A 22,994-nucleotide genomic window follows, 5' to 3' on the forward strand; every position below is an offset into this window, starting at 1 on the left:
CGCTAGGTCTCCCCGGCTTACACCGCCGACTCCGTGGTAGGTGCACCCGTTCTGAGGCAGCCCCAGATGCTTGCTTTTGGGAATTTTCAGGAATTGCATCCAAATATGCATTTCCACTGGAGCCTGTTCTGCCCAGTATGTCCTTTATCTTGTTTGTTTCCTAGTAACTCTGATGAAAACAGCTGTGTGGCTTCCTGCCCCCGGTGAAGTGGGGTTAAATTAAGTGGCTGATGCCCTGAGCAAAACCTGCAATTTTGCTCTTGTTTGTGTAAAGCTATTTTTGATTCTTGGTCTGCAGTTTTGTGTGTGTGTGTGTGTGTGGTGGGTTTTTTTTTTTGGCTTTTTTTTTTTTTTGGCTTTTTTTAAAGATTACAGAGGGTGCAAATCATTACCAGTTTTTTTTTCCGCATCGAGGTCTAAAGCTTTCTGTAAAACGTTTTTAAAAATCTACTAGCAAGTCACTTTACCCAGCAGTTGTTATTCAGCAAGGGAGTTTGGATATTTACATGTAATGATCTCGGGGTTCTGTGCTGTAATACTGGTATGATGAAGGATATCATGGACTGAAAGATACTATTCCTGGTTGGAAGGAACAGAAAGGGCCACCCTTCAGCTTGTGGTTGGAACTGGAGGCAGCCAAGCCAGTAAAGCATCTGATGAGTAAAATGGTGAATAAGATCTTGTAAATATACTGGCTCTGATTGGTAAAAGGACTTTTGCTAGTGACATGTTCATGACTAGTTTATCCTCACTTTGGACATTGTTGTTTTATGGATTGCAGAGCAAGTCGATGGGTAACTTGAGATTCAAAACCAAACCAGAACTCCCTTCTAAAAGTAAAAAAGGATAGTCTCAAAATTCACGGTTCTCAGGAAAATGGAATTCTTTCCTCCTGTGGTTTTTGTTTTCATAAGCACAGCTCAGTGGTTGTGTTGGTAGAAACCAGCCAGCCAACCCTGCCTAGTAAACTTACAACGCTTGGAACTTGTGCAACTTGTTGTTAGTTATATATTGTAACCGGTCCTTTTGTAATTTGAAGTAAATTGTAGGCATGAACTTCCTGATCTGCCCTCTTATTTTCATTTTCACAACTGTATAAAGTATCCATTACCTTTTTTTTTTTTAGTTTTTAAAAAGTTAGTTATTAATTCCTTCCGAGTTTCTTTTTTTATTATTTTTATTGATTTCAGAGAGGAAGGGAGTGGGGGGAGAGAGATAGAAACATCAATGATGAGAGAAAATCATTGATTGGCTGCCTCTTGCATGCCCCATACTGGGGATTGAGCTGGCAACCCGGGCATCTGCCCTGACTGGGAATTGAACCATGACCTCCTGGTTCATATATAGGTCAACGCTCAACCAGTGAGCCACGCAGGCTGGGCCCTCCACAGTTTCTCCCCTTACATTTCATGTTATTCTGAACACAAGTCATCAAAATCATTTTCCTTCCAGTAGCACTTCAACAGTCACTGATTTGCTTTTGATTCCTTTTCTGTTCCGAATCTTGCAGCTCTCTAAATGCCTAACGTATTTTGGTAGAGCATAATTTGGCACTTACAGAAATTTACATCCTGTTTTTATATTTTTCTCTTTCTTTTTGGTGTGTCATATCACCAAAGCACATTTCTAAGCTCTTGGGAGGTGGGGAAAGTTATGTGTATTTCTTTTGGACTCTTTAAGGACACCTGGTACAGTGCTTTCCCAGAGAGCTTAAGGAAAAAGAACCAGAAGGCCTGAGTTCTTTGCCAGCCTCGCTACTCATTAACTCTGCGAAACTAGGGCTTTCTTGGGTCTCCTTTTTCTCGTCTTGGAATTAGGGAGTTTTAGAAAGCATATAAGGTCTGTTTTAGTTATAAGAATCCCTGTCTCCCCCCCCCCCACACTTTTTTTTTTTTTTGCCAGTGTCTTCTCCAATGCAATACGTTTTTTATTCAGATTTTCTCCTTAGTCTAAACAGTTCTTCATTTTTCCATGGCCCCTGGCACACTGGCAATAGTCATCTCATTCATCTGAAAGAGCGCTTTCCACCTTCCGCCTGCCAAACGGTTGTTACCTTGCCTGGGTCCTGTTTTCCTTAGGCCTTTGCCTGTTGATCTAAATGGGGTCCCCTTTTAGCGTCTGTTTCAGATTGAGCTATGCTTTAGTTTGACATTCTCCTTATACAGTTTTCTTTAAACTGTACAGGCCTGTAGACTGTCCTGTGCACGTACTGAGATAGCACCTTTTTACCAAACACAAAAGCACCTGCTTTCTTTTCTTTTCTTTTTTTCTGTTACTATAGATTCATCATTCCAAATCCTAAGAGAGCTACTGGAATTTAGGAAACAATATCCTACCTACAAGGAAAGCCCCCTCAGCCAGTTTACTGAAAAATTACAAAATTGGTTTAAATGGCTGGAAATTGTATAGACTTGGAGAGTTACTTTGTCAGCTCACAGCACCTATTTCACACCCTGTTTTTGTGTGCTAGTTGGGGAACTGGCTTGTTTCACATGGTTCCATATGAAGGAAGTGCTGCAGGAAAGGGGGTGGGGAGCTTTGATTCAAATGATGTCCTAAGGGTTTCAAGCTTATTTTTTCCTTCAGTATCATTATATTTAGAAAACTGATTACATTATATATATATTTTTTTTTCTTGTAGACGTGAGACTCTAGTTTCTATTTTTCATCATGTATTTCTCTAAAAAATGACTTCTGAACTCTTATGTTTATATATATATGAAGTAATGTGATCTCTCTATAGTCATTCATTCTAGCAAACATTTTACACATACAAGGTGCCAACCATTGTGGTAGATGCTGATGATTAAAAAAAGGGGGGCACTTACTCTTCTGTTGAGATTTGCCCATGACACCTGCAGTTTAGAAGTCAACTTTTAAATAAATAATTACAAATAGTCATATTTAGAATAAAATCCAGAGCGGCCCACAAGTCACTAGCCCTGTCTCCTCTTTGGGTCCTATTTCTACTGTTTTCTCTCTGTTCCTTTCCGTCGATACTGGTCTCTTCTTCAAGGAGGCCAAGAGTATGTCTTGGCACTAACTCTTCTTTTTCACTTTCAGTGGCACCTTCTTGTCTGTTCGGTCTCAGTGTAAGTGCCACCACCTTATAAGGGCTTCCTTGGCCACCAAACCCAGGGTATCTCTCCTTGCACCTTCACTATCATGTCATTGTGTTTTGTTTTCATAACATTTATCACTAGCTGCTATTTTGTGTGTGTCTGTGTGTGTGTGTGTATGTGTGTGTATGTATGTATGTGTTTGTCTCCTCAATAGGAAGTAGACTCCAGGAGATAAGGGATCTTATCCATCTGGAACACCTCATCTCCTGTGGCTAGACCAGTGCCAGGCAGATAGACATGTTTGTTAATAAATGAAATGAGTAATTACAAGTGAAGTATGTAGTAGTGAAGGATGCTATGGGAGCCTTTACCAGCAAACCTACCCTCTTATGAAGTGGTCTGGGGAAGGCTTTCCTGAGTATGTTTGTCAGCATAAGGTAGACTAAACATTCTAGCTGAAGGGAAATAGTTTTTCTCTCATGTAGCAGCCTGAATGTTCCAGGTTGCCGTGATCATTCCTGGTGGGGAGGTGGCTTCGCGCTCCATGGCCATTCGGGGACCCATGTTCTTTCCATCTCGTTGCTCTGCCATTCTTGGGTGTGGTTTCATGGTGGAAGCTGAGCCTCCATGAGTTCCTGCTGGTGGAGAGGGAAAGGAACACGAAAGCCTCCCCCCACACATCACTTCCTATTAGAGAGGGGGGCTGGGAACCATAGTCGAGCCTAGGATGAAGGAGAAAGGAAGTTTCGAGCCCAAGCAACACCCTGTACCACACTGAAAAAGGGAGCTGTGAGGGAAGATGAAAGGATAAGTAGAAGTCAGAAAAACGGAGGCTGAAGGGGAAATGAAGTCCAGAGAGGCGACATGATGTGTGAAGGAACTAGGGCAGGAGAAGGCAAGGCCTACTCTAGGAACACAGAAGCGTACTTCTGAAAGAGAGAACCTGGGATGGATAAAACGAGGCTACAGAACTAATCAGGGTCCAGATCTCACAAGGCCTGGCGATCCCAGCTGGAACCCTTTATTGGACGGTTTTAAGTGGGGCACTGATACGCGTTTTTGTAAGGTGAAGAGTGAATTGGGAGAAGGAGGCATAAAAAGGGGGCCTTCGGGGGAAAGGAGACATATGTAATACTCTTTGTAATACTTTAAGCAATAAAAAAGAGAAAGGAAAAAAAAGAAAATTCCAAAAAAATAAATAAATAAAAGTGGGCCTTGAGAGTTCGGATTGGGGGAGACAGGTTAGACTATTGAATTGTGCAGTAGGGGTAGAAAAAAAAGGGTGGAGTAGCGAGATGGTGTTCTGGTGAAAGAGTTTTCTTGCCAAACTTGTCTTGCTTTGTTTTTACAGAACATGTATTCTTGTTTACCTACTTTAATGATGTGAATGCTCTTTATATATCGTGTGCTGGAGAATATGTACATCTGTGTACATGTCAGCTGAGGACAAGTGCTAGAGGAAGAAACAATATACTGTTTTTGGTTATTTAGATCACCAAGTGTTAAATTATATCAAAGAGGCAAAGATGACACTAAGTGAAAACAGTAGGAATATGTAATTGGTATGTCAGGGAAAAGATGGGAGTTACTGAAAACTAAAGGCAAAGTAATTACCTTGGTTGTCATACTCAGTTGTTCTATTCCTACTTATAATATTTGAATTTTTTTTTTTTTTTTTACTATTTATTTATTTATATTGGTTTCAGAGAGGAAGGGAGGAGAGAGAGAAATATTAGTGATGAGAGAGAAGCATTGATCTGCTCCGCTGCCTCCTGCACACCTCCCACTGGGGATCCAGCCTGCAACCCAGGCATGTGCCCTTGACTGGAATTGAACCTGGGACCCTTCAGTCCGCAGGCCGACACTCTATCCGCTGAGCCAAACCGGCTAGGGCTAATATTTGAATTTTTAAAAAAATATATTTATATTGATTTCAGAGAAGAAGGGAAAGGGAGAGAGAGAGATAGAAACATCAATGATGAGAGAGAATAATAGATTGGCTGCCTCCTGCACACCCCCTACTGGGGACTGACCCTGCAACTCTGCATGTGCCCTTGACCAGAATCGAACCTGGGGCCCTTCAGTCTGCAGGCTGGTCTGTCCACTGAGCCAAACGGGCGAGGGCTTAATTCTTTATAGTAAGATTCTCCATATGAAGTGACTTAGTGTGAGGCACCCAACAAATGTTGAGTAGATGTGACCATGGCAGGGAGTGGGGTAACTTTCCTGGTTTTGAAAGCCTTGGATTCTAGCAAGACTCGTTTCTCGTTTCAGTAGCAAGTACAAGTACCAGTAGCTTTTGCCTTTTCGTTCTAGTTGGGGATTAACACAGTGGGCAAATTTGTCATCACGTTTAGATGGTTAAATCCTTGGAAAGTCAGGTTCGAAATGAAAAGGCTAGCTTATTGCTGGATCGAAGCGCCACATTTTCAGGAAGTCAGAGAAATAACGTCTAGTTTATTGGGAGCTGTTCTCCTGTGAATTGAAAATATTTGTGCTGTAGTTAAGTTTTGGAGGGTTTTCAACTGTGCAGGGGTCAGTGCCCTTAGCCCCCCCTGCATTGTTCAAGGGGCAGCTGTAATTTCCTTCAGAGAGTCGGCTGATACATGATAGGTTTCCCACAGTGTGAAGTCTGTTCCATGTTTTTGTTCGGGAGGCCTCAGCGTAGGTAGAACATTGCCTGCCCATGTGCAAAGGCAAATTTCGTGGAACATGGTACCTTTATCCCGTGCCTACAAATGGCGGTTTTCAGCTGAATTTCAGAGTGTTACATCCGTAAGGGTGTTGATTTTTGTAGGCATCTTTGGTTCTGTCTTTTCTTCTCTCCTTGTGCTCCTTGAGGTCAGCATGAGTCTCAGCCACCCTGTGAGTCCTGGTGCCACCATACTGACGTAAGCGTACCCTCCACCCTGGCTGTGGGGAAGGCCCGTGAAATTCTGGTGGTTCTTTTCCTGCGGGGGAACTTAAATTTGTCTCACTGAGTGAGAATTATATTCATTTATATACTTGAACCTTCTGAAACATTTTCTAGAACTGGTGCCTTTTGCAGTACTGAGTTTGCAGATTGAAGCCATCAGCATCTGCTATTTTGTTTATTGGGTGAAGAGTTGTCAGTAACATTACTCTGGTGAATGCAATATTTTTAAAAAGTGTCTAGTTATGAACATGCTTTTAAGAATTTGCTATTACATTTTATGAATTGTTTTCAGTATTATTTTAAGGCCTCCTGTTCCCAGACATAGCTACAAATTGCAGTTTGTGTATTCTAATTCTTTTACTAAATTCTTTTAGTAGCTCAACAGATATACAGTGAAAAGCAAATTTCGCAAATTTTCTCCATTTCTTGCTCAATTTTATGATGACAAATATTTTTGCATATATTTTAATAGGTACATTTTGTATAGGCCCTGGTACAGATTTTTCTGTTACTATAATTTGGTATTATGTCAGCGATATAGGTAGAACAAGTTGATTTGTAAATTTATAGCCTTGGAGTTAAATTGCACTGACTCTAGCCTTTAATTTACACTTTTTTCTCTTCAAGATTCATATAAATTATGGAAACTCTTGTTTGAAGTACATCCAGACCACATTTTTAGAAACTGAAGGCTGAGGTTTTGTTCGCTCCAGCTGTCTAGTCCAGTGCAGATGGTTTTCAGTTGCATTCAGGCACGAAGAAATGTACACACTGCTTTTTTATGTTCTGTAACATCCTTTGTCACGCTTCCTTCCTTTCTAGTTGTGTGTGTTTATTCTCTTATGACTAGTAAAATTATACTGTGTGTCCTGGAGTGGAGACTTCCCCCTTTTTTCTAGGACTACACAACTAAAATGGAGGGACATTAAAAAACGAAACCAGCGCCGACAATCCTGCAATTTAATATGAATGGTAGGGAGTAGCTATGCCTTCGGTAGGCAGGGGTTGCATCACCCAACAAATACTGAGTGTCTGTCAATTGCCAGAGTCCGTGGTAGGTTCTGGCAATATAAGCGAAGCACAAGACAGTCATGGTACCTGCCCTCATGGAACTGATCCTGTAGCTGGGAATGTAGTAAATAATTTCAAGTTGTAAGGGAGGAACAGGGTGCTATGGGAGTTTATGGAATGCGGCGGGGCAGTGGTGATGGTGATTGTCGCGGGTGTGTGTGTGTGTGTGTGTGTGTGTGTGTGTGTGAACAGTTTTCCCAGCAGAGAATCTATGTTGAATCAGAGAGCCTTCTGAAAACTGAAAGAAGGGTGGTATGGCTGGAGTGGAGGATTCAAGTGGGGAAGACTTTGGAAGTCACAGCACTGGAGTTTGGGAGCTTTAGGGCAGGTTGAGGATTTTGGACTTTATCCCCAAAGCAGGGGAAACCTGGGAGGCAGGAGGAGAGAGAGGACTTTGCATCATCATCCTGATGCCTTTCTTTCTCAAAAAAGAAAGAGCAGTCTTTCAATTTGCATAGGACTCCCTCCCAACCTCAAACCTCCCATTCAAGATTCAAGATTAGTTTGGAGGCTACTGGAAGTTCCAGTGAACTAGAATAGTTCCAATGGGTAGAGAAAAACGGCCGATTGGAGATACACTTGGGAGGCAGAATGGAAGATTTGGTTATAGATTAGATGTGGGGGGATAAGGGAGAGGAATGAGTCAGGGTAATAACAGTGAGTGAGTCCCAGGCACTATTACATGTATCAAATCTTTAGATTCTCACAGTAACCCCACCAGGTAGATATTACTGCCAGTGTTTTATAGATGAAGAAGCAGACTCATGGTCTCCCTGGTTTTTGCCCTGAGGTGCTGGGTGTATGGTGGTGTCTCATAACTGAGTTAGAAAACTGGGGTGGGATGGAGGCTCCTTAGTTTAATTTTGGACATGTTGAATTTGAGGTGTCTGTAAGTTAATCCAAGTTGCAGTGTAGAGTGGTTAGGTTATTTAGAAATAAGAATTTGGGGGCCTTGGATGGGTAGCTCAGTTGGTTTGTCCTTTTATAACAAAAAAGGTTTATCCTTCTATAACAGGGAACATATTTTGGAAAATGTAGCAAATCAAACCCAGCCAGATATGTTTCCTGGTGGCTTTTCTAAACGAGAAGTTGTGACCTGGGGGTCTGACTCTTCCTCTCTCCGTGCAGGTATGGCATCACAGCTGCAGTTTTCCCCCCCATCAGTGTCGTCGAGTGCCTTCTGCAGTGCGAAGAAACTGAAAATAGAGCCCTCCGGCTGGGATGTTTCTGGACAGAGCAACAACGACAAATACTATCCCCACAGCAAAACCCTCCCCGCCACACAAGGGCAAGCCAGCTCCTCTCACCAGGTAGCAAACTTCAACATCCCTGCCTATGACCAGGGCCTTCTCCTCCCAGCCCCTGCCGTGGAGCACATTGTTGTGACAGCGGCTGACAGCTCAGCCAGCGCTGCGACATCCACCTTCCAAAGCAGCCAGACCCTGACGCACAGGAGCAACGTTTCTTTGCTTGAGCCGTATCAAAAATGTGGACTGAAAAGAAAAAGTGAGGAGGTCGACAGCAACGGTAGCGTGCAGATCATAGAAGAACATCCCCCTCTCATGCTGCAAAACAGGACTGTGGTGGGTGCTGCTGCCACGACCACCACTGTGACCACAAAGAGTAGCAGTTCCAGCGGAGAAGGGGATTACCAGCTGGTCCAGCATGAGATCCTTTGCTCGATGACCAACAGCTACGAAGTCCTGGAGTTCCTCGGCCGGGGAACGTTTGGACAGGTGGCGAAGTGCTGGAAGCGGAGCACCAAGGAAATTGTGGCTATTAAGATCTTGAAGAACCACCCCTCCTATGCCAGACAAGGACAGATCGAAGTGAGCATCCTTTCCCGCCTCAGCAGTGAAAATGCTGATGAGTATAATTTTGTCCGTTCTTACGAGTGCTTTCAGCATAAGAATCACACCTGCCTTGTGTTTGAGATGCTGGAGCAGAACTTATATGATTTCCTAAAGCAGAACAAGTTCAGTCCACTGCCACTCAAGTACATCAGGCCCATCCTGCAGCAGGTGGCCACCGCCCTGATGAAGCTCAAGAGCCTGGGTCTCATTCACGCCGACCTGAAGCCAGAAAACATAATGCTGGTCGATCCAGTGCGCCAGCCCTACCGAGTGAAGGTCATTGACTTTGGTTCTGCTAGTCACGTGTCCAAGGCCGTGTGCTCAACCTACTTACAGTCACGCTACTACAGGCAAGTGGCCAACGCTAAAAAGCTTGTGTCAGACTCGAGATCTGTCTTTATAGTTAATATATAGTACATAAGGCTGCATAGAACAAGGAATGTATTTACAGATTCCAAGGTAGAAACAGGACCATGTTTTAGTTTGTGTGGTATTCCTATAAGCAACATTATTTTATATCTGAAATCTTTTTTAACACTAGAAAAATTAATTGTCTGATTCCGAAGCTTGTTCCTAGTTGAATTATGTAGTTGGCCCTTGAACAACATGGCGGTTCGGGGGAACCTGCATATACCTTTTGACTCCCCCAAAACTTAAGTTGTTCTCCAGTATCTGTAGGGGATTACTTCTGGGACCTTGCAGATATCAAAATTCACAGATGCCCCAGAATAATATCCCACTGTATGTACCTACCATATTTTGTTTATCCACTCATTTGGTGGTGGACACTTGTTTATTTTTACATTTTTGGCTATTATGAATAATGCTGTGATGAACATTGGTATTCAGTTGCTTAAGTGTCTGTTTTCAGTTCTTTTGGGTATAGAGCTAGAAGTAGAATGCCTGGGTCATATGGTAGTTCTAGGTTGAACTCTTTGAGAAGCCACCAAACTGTGTTCCACAGCTGCTGCACTATTTTGCATTCCCACCAGAAGTGCATGAAGATTCTAATTTCTCCACACCCTCACCAACAGTTGTTATTTTCTGTGGTTTTTGTTTGTTTGTTTTTGATAACAGTCATCCTTGTATGCATGAAATGATACCTCATTGTGGTTTTGATTTGCATTTCCCAAATGATTAGTGATGTTGAACATCTTTTCATGTACTTGTTGGCCATCTGTATGTCTTCTTTGGAGAAATGTCTGTTCAAGTCCTTTGTTCATTTTTTAATTTGGGTTGCTTTTTGTTGAGTTGTAAGAGTTCTTTAGATATTCTGGGTATTAATCCCTTATCAGATAATATGATTTGCAGGGTTTTTTTATTTTATCTCCCATCCAGGGGGTTGATTTTTCACTTTTTTTTTTGCACAAAATTTTAAAACTGTGATGAAGTCCAATTTATCTGTTTTTTCTTTTGTTGCTTGTACTTTTGGTATCACATCCAAGAAATCATTGCCAAACCAATGTTGTGAAGCGTCTCTCCTGTGTTTTATTATAAGAGTTTTATAGTTGTAGCTCTTATATTTAGATCTTTGATCCACTTTGAGTTAATTTTTGTATGTGGTGTAAAGTAAGGGTCTGGTTTCATTCTTTTGCATGTGGATATTCAATTTTCCCAGCACCATTTACCGAAGAAACTATCCTTTCTCCATTGAATGGTCTTGACACTCTTGTCAGAATCCTTCAACTGTATATATGAGGGTTTATTTCTGGGCTCTCTGTTCTTTTCCATTGGCCTATATGTCTGTCTTTATGCCAGTACCACACTGTTTTGATTACTTGTAGCTTTGTAATAGGTTTTGAAATCAGAAAGTAGGAGACCTCCAGCTTTATTCTCTTTCAAGATTGTTCAGTTATCTCAAGGAATCTCTCAAGATCTTTATGAATTTTAGGATGCTTTTTCTCTTTCTGCAAAAATACCTCATTGACTTTTGATAGGTATTGCACTGAATCTGTAAGTCACTTTGGTTAGTATTGACACTTTAACAATATTGTCTTCCAGTCACTCTCATCTATTTTTTTTTTATAGTTCTATAAAACTATGGTATTTCTTACTTGAGTGAGATAAAGAAATTCCTAGAGTCTTTGATTTCTATTTTCATGTTGTCTAGGCAACTTGACTAATTTTGAGACTCTCACCTCCATTTATTTATTCATGACTTGGGAGAGTTAGGTTCCAATTATTTTTGCTTCTGATATTCTCCTTTGAGCAATCCTACGACCACCCACACGTACACATGTGTACAGCACATTCACAGGTGCACTGAAGAGTTCAGTTCTGTGTCTTATTTTGAGCACTGGGGAAGTAAGAAGGAGAGCACAGCTGAGGGGTGAGGGCTTTCTTGATCTTTCATCTTGGCAGTGCCTGCAGGTGTTTAACTGTTTATCTGCCCTGTCAAAGACAAGGACGAGGTCTGAAGCCCTTTTAAGATTGAAAAAGAGCAGTTGAGATAAAAATTATTCATGAAATAATTGTGTGGTTTTCTTTTTTGCTTTTAAATATATTATTATTGATTTCAGAAAGGAAGGGAGAAGGAGAGAGAGATAGAAACATCAATGATGAGAGTCATTGATCGGCTGCCTCCTGCACACCCCCAACTGGGGATCGAGCCTAACCTGGGCATGTGCCCTTGACCAGAATTGAACTCGGGACTCTTCAGTCCGCACGCCGATGCTGTATCCACTGAGCCAAACCAGCTAGGCCAGTGATGGCGAACCTATGACACGCATGTCAGAGGTGACACGCGAACTCATTTTTTTGGTTGATTTTTCTTTGTTAAATGGCATTTAAATATATAAAATAAATATCAAAAATATACATCTTTGTTTTACTATGGTTGCAGATATCAAAAAATTTCTATATGTGACGTGGCACCAGAGTTAAGTTAGGGTTTTTCAAAATGCTGGCACGCCGAGCTCAAAAGGTTTCCCATCACTGAGCCAGGGCAATGAAATAATTTTTTATGGAATTTTCTCATAAAAGGTAAAGGAGATGTGAGGGATTAAACATTTCTGGCTACTTAGCTTTCTCTAGTATGACATTTAAATAATTTTTAGTATTATGTTGCTGGTCTTTGCCCCTTTTCTCCTTTTAATTTAAGCTGTCATTTGAGTAATTTGGTGGTTTTGTTTTTATAGAAACTATGATTTGCAGAATTTTAAATCCACTGGTAATTACTCTTCAACAAAGTCCTGTAAATCCGTGGCATTTAGTTATTGACAATATGAGTAATTTTAAATGGAGCTAAGTTTATCTCTTAAAAACAGGAGTTCACTCTGTATATGACTGAGTAATGCTTGTGCATTCTGAGGTTCAATATCCAGGTCTCGACTGTGTTTAGGATTTAACGTGAACGTTCTGTTGTGTCACAGAAATACTTGATACTGAGCCTGAGCACAGGGAATAGCCACTCAGGCATTCCTTCGCCGTCATGTGTTTTACCCACAGTGACTTCATGTTGCTTTGTTGCCTTATTAGAGTCCATTAGGTCCTCACCCTCTTTTCAGAAAACCTCCGTGAACTTTGGCCAGTGAAGCATTCTGCCTCCCAGGCTGCCTTCCTCAAGCCTTCCTTTTTAGTTCACATTGCTTCATCTTGCTGATAGCATGCCGAACTATTATCAGTTGACATACATTTTTGCCACCATGTTGTCTGTTGGCCATGGGATGGCTAAATAACTCCGGCAGAGGAAATAATATACCTTATTTCCTGCCCACTGTGAATGTAGGCTAATCGCAAGAACAATTGGTGTCTTTGGCGGTTGAGTTTTATGCACAAAGGTTTCCATGCTTATAAGCTCAATGCTTTCACATTCTGAACCAACCAGCCAGCCTTCATTGAAAACCGAGATCACTTTATTTGTTCTGTATGGAAGGACAGGTCTACAGAAAGAAAGCGTATTTTCACTTTGTCCTAGCCCAGGGCTGGGCACACTTTCTGACTCGAGGGCCACAATGGGTTCTTAAACTGGACCGGAGGGCCGGCACAAAAGCATGGATGGAGTGTTTGTATGAACTAATATAAATTCAAAGTAAACATCATTACATAAAAGGGTACGGTCTTTTTTTTTTTTTTTTTAGTTTTATTCATTTCAAACGGGCCCACGGCTGTCCTAGACAAACAATCTGGTTTTATCTGACAGTGAAATTGCAGCTTAATCTAAGCCACAGATGCAGGAAGTTTGCCTTTATGTAACATCTCTGATCTAGGAAGGTTGATGCCTCTGCAATGGACAGGAAGAAACAAGTGTGTTCATGAAAATGAGCAGAGAATGATTGCTGTTGATTCTCACCTCAGCTTGCTCTCAGTTCAGGTGAAATAAAGCTTTACGACCTTAGAGGATTCTTCAGTTTAAAGAAGTTTGAAATTGGGAAATCAAAAGGCAGGCATTGCTATTTCTGCCACCTGGTTTTAGTCACTAGCGCCCACTTAGTATTTGTTCTTTAAGGATGGGATGGATCTTCAAAGAGGAGACCACCATGTCCCAAGTGCAATTAGCGCCATTTTTGTACTAAAGTGAACACTGCCGTTTTGTTTTTCCCCCTCTTGCCTGTGCTTTAATAGGTAATCTTTTTTACTGTCCAGCTGTTAGAACATCAGAGCTGGAAAGCGATCTAGGAGAGTAATTATCTAACTCAGCCTCCTTATTTCACAGATGAAGTAGAACCGGAATTTCAGAGTCTAGATAAACGTTTATATTAAGGGATTGAGAAATACTGGAGGCCAAGGGGCAAGATGATACAGTAATGAAAATATTAGCAAGAATTATCATCGGAATTCAGAGTTGAAAACATTCAGTCTTTAGAGAGGAACATGCTCTAAATGATTTCCTTTCTGTTCATTGTCTAGGTAAGTCTAACATTTCGAGGAGTAATGGTAGTGAAAAGTGCTTCAGTAGACTGAACAGCCTTCTTTTTATTTTATTTTGACTGCTTTCATTTTTTTTCTTTTGATACCTTTTTGTATGGTAGTTGGTAGAGCTTACTGTTTTGAGTGAGCTTGAAATCCTTAGCTGCTTTTATTACTCTAGAGGCAGGGTGAGTCCAAATGAAAAACTGATTCCAGCCAATTCCAAAGGTTTTGAGTTTTTGTTGTTGTTTGTTTAATAGGGTTTAAGGGCTGGAATTAGTGTTTCTCTGAAAGCTAAAGTTTTATCACATATTACTGCTCCCTTTTTAAAGAAGTTAGTTATTGGGTGCTGGCCTCTCCCTGTGACCTACCCTTTGGGGTTTAAAATGTCCTCCTGGTATAGTGGGAATGGCAGAATCAATCCGCGCTCTCCAGCTGATGCTTAGGAATGCTCTAAGCCCAGTTTTTACTTGGGCACAAAGCCATTTGCATGCTCCCTGCCAGCTATTTTTGGCACTGTCACGAACTTGGAAATTAATGATTCTACTCACTGAAAGTAAAATTTTGTTCCTTTTCAATTTTAGAAAAGCTTTTATGTTTCTGGGTCCTTATACCCTCAAACTTGTGCTGCCTTAAAACATGCCATAGTGGTTGGGATTTAATTGCACTCACTCTGAAATTCCATCAGTCATGTGGCTCTAGCCACCTGCAACAGGAATGGCACTTCAGATGGTTGTTTCTTTGGCTAACAAAACCACAGTTCATTCACATAAAATAGCACAGAAACGGTCTATTAATGGTTCCACCCATAGCTGTCACATAGTGTAAGTCTTGACAGGCCTGGGTCTTTCGCTCTTTCTCTGCAAGATCAGGGAAGCTTCTAGAGCAGGGGTGGGCAAACGTTTTGACTCGAGGGCCACAATGGGTTCTTAAACTGGACCGGAGGGCCGGAACAAAAGCATGGATGGAGTGTTTGTGTGAACTAATATAAATTCAAAGTAAACATCATTACATAAAAGGGTACGGTCTTTTTTTTTTTTTTTTAGTTTTATTCATTTCAAACGGGCTGGCGGGCCGTAGTTTGCCCACGGCTGTTCTAGACTCTATAGAGCCCTCTAATTTACCCTGTTTTCTCAGGAAATAACTTGGGGAGGATATTCTTATTTAGGGAAATACCTTGATACCCTCTCCTACTCAACCTCCTCCCTTTGCTCCCTCCACACACACCGAGGAAGCTCACATGACCTGAAAGTACAGCTGGGGAAATGTGGGCGCTCCACAAGAAGACACGGTCTGTTCGATGCTTCCCAATGGAAAGATCTGCTTTTCCATTTTTCTCCTCTAAAAGGAGGGGTCTGGATCTGGGGTCCTTACAGATTCAAATGCCATCACTTGTAAGAAGGAAAGGGAGTTGTTTGGAGAAGGTGCTAAAGTGTTTAAGAGCTCAGACCTTGGCTCAAGCCTGCCATCACCCTGTCCCTGTGTGGTCTTGGGCACCTACCCTCTCAGTGCCCAGTTCCTCCCATCTGTAAAGTGCAAATGATACTTTATTACATAGGAGCCAAGATACCTTGGTTATAAGGTGAAACATTATTTAGGTGCCAACGAGGAAGTAAAAGCACTGCCATTAAACTAAAATACACCATGGTTTGCAAGAATTTTCTTAGTTTCAGAGATGTTAAAATGTAAAAGAAATTGCATCTTAGAATCGATGGCTTAAAAGTAGTAATACGTTCATAGGATTGTTGTAAGGATTATAATGACCACATTTATAAAGAACTTGGAATAGTGCATGGCACATAGTAAGCACTATGTAAGTGTCACCTATTAGTATTATTGATAATAGTGTTACCTATTATTATCATTCCTGTTCTGAACCCATTTATTGATCTCTTAAGTTTCGACACACTTTGCAAAATGCCATGGTATACCACCATGCCAAAAAGATTTTTATAGATAGGTATGTACTTAACTTTTACTTAGTTAGACACAGTATAATATACTCAACTCCATAGCTAGACTGTCAGAATTCAAATTCTAGCTCTGTCACTCATGTGATTTTGGGCAAATCACTTAATAATTTGCCTCGGTTTCCTCCTCTATAGTTGAGGATACACAATTTTCCTTGGATGTGTTCATATATACAAGCTCTAGGTATATGGGATTGCCTTAGTCTTCTCTTTAAGGCTCCTCATTTCTCACTTGGAGCATTAGTGGAAATGAAAAGAATTCAAAGTTTAAAAATAATGATCATATATATTAATAGTTATTATATCTAACACTTATACAGTACTTTATATGTGCTGAGTACAAGAGCTTACTGTCCAAGACCTTTGATACTTACTATTATTAATTGCTTATTTAAACCTTATAACACCCTATGCAGTGGGTACCTCTTCTTTTCATTTTGTGAATGAAGAACCTGAGGCACAGAGAGATTAAGTAATTGTCTGCAGCTATAAAATAAAGGAATGGAGGCTCTGAACCCGGGTAGGCTGGCTCTAGTCTGTGCTGTCAGCCATTGTATCTCTATAGGACGCGTTTCTGTCCCACAGAGGGATTTATTGACCAAGCCATTTAATTGGTTTTTCCATAATTAAAAAGGTACTAAGTAAAAAGAATAATTCCCCGATTCCTTATTTACGATTTCAAAATTCAGAAAGCTCTAAAAACTAAAAATCTTTTCCTGAGTTTGGTATAAACTCATTGATTGGAAAGATCTGACTTGAACCAGTGTAAGGCAGTTGGAAGTCTTTGTTTAGCTGACTTAGTATGACTGCTCATATGTTTTGTTGCAGAAACATTAATGTTTGATTCTGAGCACTTTCCTAAACTCCTTTGGGATTATTATGCAATATATAGTATAGTCATCGTAGTACCTTTCTGAAATTAAAGAAATTCTGAATTCCAAAACACATGTGGCCTCAAGAATTTCAAATGACGGATTTTATACCAAAGATCGTTTTCAGTTTCATTAAATCAATGTATCTTTAGTTGATACTAAAACAGAGCTTAGTCAACACCGTTCATTTTCCCAAATAACGTGTATCTTTTTATCAACTATTTTTGTTTTTGCTAGAGCCCCTGAAATTATTCTTGGATTGCCATTTTGTGAAGCTATTGATATGTGGTCCTTGGGCTGCGTGATAGCTGAGCTGTTCCTGGGATGGCCTCTTTATCCTGGTGCTTCGGAATACGATCAGGTAAGAGTGTGCATTACATTTTTTAACGAATAGAATTTTCTCCACCTGCTTCTTAGTCTGAAGTTATGTTTGCAATTCTTCAATGAAAAGGGAATTTTATTTTATGTTATGTTAGACTGGTACTTTCCCAGATCTGTAATGATTTATTGGAGTATTCACTTTGGTTAACAAAGGCATCTTGTGAAATAAGACATGAAAGCAAAGTAAGGATGAGGAATTGAGATTTTAAGAATGAATTTTGGCTCATTCACACCTGTTACTTCCTCTCATACATGACACACACTGAAATGCGTGCTCTCGGCATGCTGAAACACTTGGGGCCCCAGAGGCTGGGATGTAGAGGGGCTCTCGGTAAGATTGGCTTTAGGAGGGCAATCAGAGGACTTGAAAAGTGTAATAAATGACCTGTCTCAAACAGACAAGCTTTAGAAGATATGCTACATTTCCTAAAGAGCTGGTGCTGAGGGCAACAGTTTTGCCATGGAAATAAATTGCAAATTCTAATTTTTTGTTCTTTAAAAAAAGTGGTCTAACCATTTATGCTTTAATTTCCTTAAGGGCATTGACTGTTTCATTCCACCAGTGTATCATCAGCTGCTACATGTGTCTTAAGCATAGTAGGTACACAAGGTATAGAAAAGGGGGGTTGTTTTTGTTTTAGTTTTCTATTTTATTTTATTTTTTGAGAAATAAATGGTTATCTGGAATTGAAAGGCAGAAAGAGCAAAACAGTCCTTTTCCTATTCAGCCTAGAATTTTGACTCCTTGATATATTGAGTATATGTAACATTTACCAACTTCCAAAAGTTTGATTTTTTGGACATGCCTTTGAGTGAAACAGAACAAATGAGTTACTCATGTCATAAATAACCCGTTACATTGTGCTTTGGAATTTTTTTTTTTATCTTCTACCTTGAGAGGAGCAAGTCAGCGTCCTTATTTTTTTTAAATTAATTTAAATCCTTTACTGTTAAAAGCAGCTTCCTTATTTTACAACAACAAAGAAGTGTTTGGGAGATTAAATGATACAAAACCATAGCTGGTTTAACTAAGCTTTTGATTCTCCTTTTTGGGTTTTAGACCTTTTTGAGACTCTGATGAAGCTATGGATCTTCTCAGAAAAGTATGCTCACCATGTCTTGTGTACAAATTTAGCAGACTCATGGACCTCTGCTTCAGAAACTTTGCTCTGAGCAATTACAGCCGCCAAAGTGCCATTCCTAGCCCAACTGTTTACTGGCATCCCTTCAGCCTTAGTAAACAGATTGCCATTGTGAAATTTCCTAGGAAGTGGAACCAAATACAATTAAATTTAGAAGCTAAGGTACAGCTGGGGCTTTCCTTGAAAAAAAAAAATGATCTGGTAGTTTGGAGAATTTTTGTTGGGTGCATAAATGTGAAACTGTGGGTGGAGGGAGGAAAACCACAGTTGGTTGAACCAAGCTGAATAAGTAGGATGCTGCTGTTATAGAGCAGGAAAGGCGGGGGGGGGGGGGGGTGAGGAACAGTTTATCTTGCATCTCTGGTTGTACGAAAGATTCCTCTGACAACATCCTTATTCTTATAGCTGACTTTTTAAAAAAAATAAGTTTATTGAGATATAACCCACATATCACATAATTCAGCCATTTAAAGGGCACAGTTCAATGGTTTCATTATGTTCACAGGGTTGTGAACCATCACAACAGTTTTAGAACATTTTAATCACTATCAGCAGCCAATCCTCATTCTCCCCCAATCCCTGCCCTAGGCCCTTGTTGGTGAAGAACTCCAAAAACTTAGGCTCATCCGTTTTAGATTTGGCAGTTGATCTGAAGAAATGACATGTAGCCTTGTCCAGATTCCTAAAACTGTATTAGCAGGAAAAACTTACGGACACAGGCAAAGCAGCTGCTCCCAGTGGTGACGGGCCAGGAAGAAACCATACCACCTCCAGGACAGGGCCCTTTTCAAAGGAGGTTAACTAATAACAAAACAATATGGTGGGTAGTCACATAGACCACCGAGAGAACAATACATCCCTAAGTTAAAAGATCACATCAGGCAGTTATTACACTCTATACATTCGTTAACCTCTCTCCTGGGCCTGGCATTTACCTCGGGGTGGCATTCTGGCTTTCTGGATAGTCAGCCAAGCCTGAGGTTGTAGAGAGTTCAACATTTCCCAGATGCCTTTGCTGTGAGAGCCATATTACATCTCTGAAGTGAGTTCCCCTGTATTAACCACTAATCTACTTCTGTCTCTAGTTATGCTTATTCTAGTGTATCATATTCATCACAAAATATGGTGTTTTGTGACAGGCTTCTTTTGCTTAGCATAATGATTTTTATCCATGCTGTAGCATATATCCGAACTTCATTTCTTTTTATGGCTGAATAATATTCCATTCTGTGTGTGTGTGTGTGTGTGTGTGTGTGTGTGTGTGTATTTTGGCCTTTGTGAATAATGGTGCTGTGAGCATTGGTGTACAAGTGTTTTAGTCAAATGTGTAGTCTCTAGATATTAGTGGCTTTGAATTTGTTGGAAACATTAGAATTGTTTAAAATGACAAATACTTTCTGTTTACATAGATATGGAGCTTTTGTTGTTGCTTTATCTTAAGCTATGTGAAAAGTAGTATCTAAATAATATTAAAATTTTTAAATGTTTTAATTCCATAAGTGCATCACTGTAGAAAAATATAAATGATACAGTAAGCCAAGAGACAAAAATTTGAACCTCCAATAGTTCTACCCCTCAGAGGTAACCTTTTTAAGTTTTGGTTATATTTTGCCTTTTTTAAAATATATGTATAAAATTTGTTAATCTTCATCATGTGTTTATTGAGTACCAACTTTGTGTCAGGTCCTCCGAGCACTGGGGATGCCATGCTGAATAAAACATAGTCCTTGCCTGGAGGCTATAGTTTGGTATGGGAAACAGACATGAAGTAAATAAGCATACCAATAATTTTATATTACAATTAAGATAAATTCTGTAAAGAGAAAAAATGTAGTTTGCTATGTGTGTGTGCACGCACGAGTGTATCTTCTGACCATTTATGCCCTCATGCCTCTTGAATATCCTTCTTTTTCTCCACTGCTACTCTCTAGTCCAGGCTGTCTTACTCATGTGCCTGGGCTACCAGGCCATCTCCTGTTATTTATTCCGGCCTCCCTTCAGTTTACTTTCCAGAGAGATTTCTTTCAAAACAGAAATTTGTTCATTCCACTCCCCGCCTCTTCAGTGGCCTCCCATCACTTTTAGAATAGAGGGCTAAGTCCTTAATATGACCTCTGAGCCCCTGCCTGGGTTGTCCTGGCCCTTCCGGTCTTTCTCTCTCAATTGATCTTATGCTGTTTCTTCTTGATTTTCATACTTTAGTCCTCTTGGCATCATTTCAGCACTGCTTCCTTCCACACAGGCCCTTGCACACACTGTTCTCAGTCTGGAGCTTCCCCACCAGCCATCCATTTCATCCGGTCAAAGTCTAGTCATTTATCAGCTCAAGTGTCACTTCCTCAGGGAGCTTTCCTCAGCAGTCCCCAGTCTAGATCAGGTTCCTTTTTTAAGTATTTTTATGGAAGCCTACTTATTCTGATTTGAATTATGCATTCACCGTCTGTCTTCCTCACTAGACTGCAAGGTCTATGAGAGCAGGAACCATATCTATTTTTAAAATCACCACTGCCAGGCGCAATAAATACTTATTGAAAGTATGAATGAATATATGCTATATATAGTTATGTTCCAAGTAAAAATTTATGGACATAGAGGAAGATATATATAGTATTTCATCAAATCTACAACGCCACTGATTAAAAGATGCACCATTTTTCTGTACCTCTGAGAAAAAATGCTGCCAATTAAACCATGACAGTATCAGCGCTAAGACATATCCTGATTTCAAAGATGTGCATGTGAAAAAATATGTCTCTTAGAACCAGTGAAATGTAGTAATTTAAAAGAAAAAGATTATATTTAATTTGTAATCTGCTTTTTCTATTTAGTATATTGCAAACTATACATGTTAACAAATATAGGTCTACCCTATCATTTTAAATGTCTGCATAGTATTTCATTGTACAGATTTTACTCTGTTTTTAAAAAATTACTTTATCTCTTACATGCAAAAGAAGTTTCTACTTAAACTTTTTTATTCACATTTAAAAAGTTTTCTATTTTGCTAATGCTGTGTTTTGGTTTTCACAGTTTGGGGTAATTTCCTGCTAAGATTGTCTCAGGATAGATAAGCATACCAGATTTTGCCTGTAGGTCATAGTTGGCTTACCTGTGCTTTATACGCTTAAAAATTGGTGAGGACCCTAAAGAGCTCTATTTATATAACGCATACTGAATTCGTATTTAAAACTGAAGATGGGGGGGCGGGGGAGGAGGGATAGATAGGAAGTAAGATTTATTTCCTTGCTTACAAGTTTTTCTCTAATTTTATCTTAAGTATAGCCATTCATATATGAAGATGGGGTGGTGAAAAGAATTGCCTCTCGCCCTAGCCAGTTTGGCTCAGTGGATAGAGCGTCAGCCTGCAGACTGAGGGGTCCCAGGCTCGATTCTGGCCAAGGGCACATGCCCTGGTTGCGGGCTCGATCCCCAGTAGGGGGCATGCAGGAGGCAGCCGATCAATGATTCTCTCTCATCATTAATGTTTCTATTTCTCTCTCCCTCTCCCTTCCTTTCTGAAATCAATAAAGAAATATATTTTTACACATTTGTAATACCGTAACTAATAATAATAATAAAAAAAGAAAAAAAGAAATATATTTTTTAAAAAAGAGTTCCTGAATACAAAATTTCTAAAAAAAAGAAAAAAAAAGAATTGCCTCTTGTATTGCTCTTAGTAGTAGGGAGAGAAGCAAATTGCCTCTTCTATCGCTTTCCTGGATTGGGAGAAACAACCAGAAGTGTGAACAGTTAAGTTGGGAAATTCATAAAACAAACATATACAAGTACACATTTCATTAGCCATCAGAGCAATGACATCATTACCCATTGCCTCTGGAAATTTCTACTGTACACCCATGAGAAGAGAATGAAAAGGCAAATAACTTCTTAGTATTATTATGAAAATAATTTTTTACTTCACACCTCCCCTCCCCCAAAAGGGTCTTGGGGTCAGACCCTATGGGAGTCCCCAGATCACATTTGAGAATTGCTGGTCTAGTCCGCAGTAGGTGTTCAAAAATGTTGAATGTATGAACACAGTACTTACAGAGAAGCTAAATTAAGTGCTTGAGTTTATGGTACAAGAAATAAGCTCTGTGACAATTTAGAGTCGGGGGCAGTTGACCAGGAGCTAGAGTAGCCAAGGAAGAAAGAGGTTTATAGAAATTTTTCCTAATCATTTTAATTTGATAGTGTATCAAAAAACAAAAAATCCTTGGTAATCCATGCAGTATAATTTCTTGAAAACCATTCTGTTCTGTCCTAAAAAATATTTCCTAAAGTTTTCTGAACTTTGTATCAGAACTTTATAAAAAAGCAAGAGATTACACACAAAATTTTTGAAACAGGTTTCCTTGTAAATCACAGATATAGTAACAAGGAAGTTTCTGAATACATGTTTGGGAATTACTTCTGAGTGTGTTAGCTTATATATTTGTCTTTATAAATAGATTTCATTTTTCTTTATCAACGAGTTAATTTCTTTGTGATAGCTTTCTTTTTTGCCTAGGGCTAATAATGTTTTAGTGTAAAAGTTCTTTAAAATCTTCCTTTTCATCCCAAATCAATGTTTCAATGGTTTTGATGTTTCAGATTCGTTACATTTCACAAACACAAGGTCTGCCAGCTGAATATCTTCTCAGTGCCGGGACCAAAACGACCAGGTTTTTCAACAGAGATCCTAATTTGGGGTACCCACTGTGGAGGCTTAAGGTCAGTCTCCCTGGCTATACTACCCATACCTGTACTTCTCACTCTTAACTTCAGATTCAAAGTTTATTTTTACTTTAATTTTTAAGTTTACATCACTTTTTCTGGTTGGTCATCAAAGTTTATTCTTGAGGTGGAGGAGGAAAAAGGGGTGAATATACGTTGCAG

General features: G+C 39.9%; 1 protein-coding gene across 1 annotated transcript in view; it reads left to right on the forward strand.

The window, feature by feature from the left end:
• Window positions 1-22,994, forward strand: part of HIPK1 (homeodomain interacting protein kinase 1) — a 42,456-nt gene that overhangs the window by 1,043 nt on the left and 18,419 nt on the right. Inside the window, exons 2-4 of the mRNA XM_081112533.1 lie at window positions 8,179-9,253; window positions 16,831-16,954; window positions 22,710-22,829. Of these exons, the coding sequence (XP_080968659.1) occupies window positions 8,181-9,253; window positions 16,831-16,954; window positions 22,710-22,829 (1,317 nt within the window). The 5' untranslated portion in view covers window positions 8,179-8,180. The remainder of the gene's footprint in view (window positions 1-8,178; window positions 9,254-16,830; window positions 16,955-22,709; window positions 22,830-22,994) is intronic.

Source organism: Myotis nattereri, assembly GCF_964212035.1.
Source record: "Myotis nattereri genome assembly, chromosome: 18".
In the NCBI taxonomy this organism is placed as follows: Eukaryota; Metazoa; Chordata; class Mammalia; order Chiroptera; family Vespertilionidae; genus Myotis; species Myotis nattereri.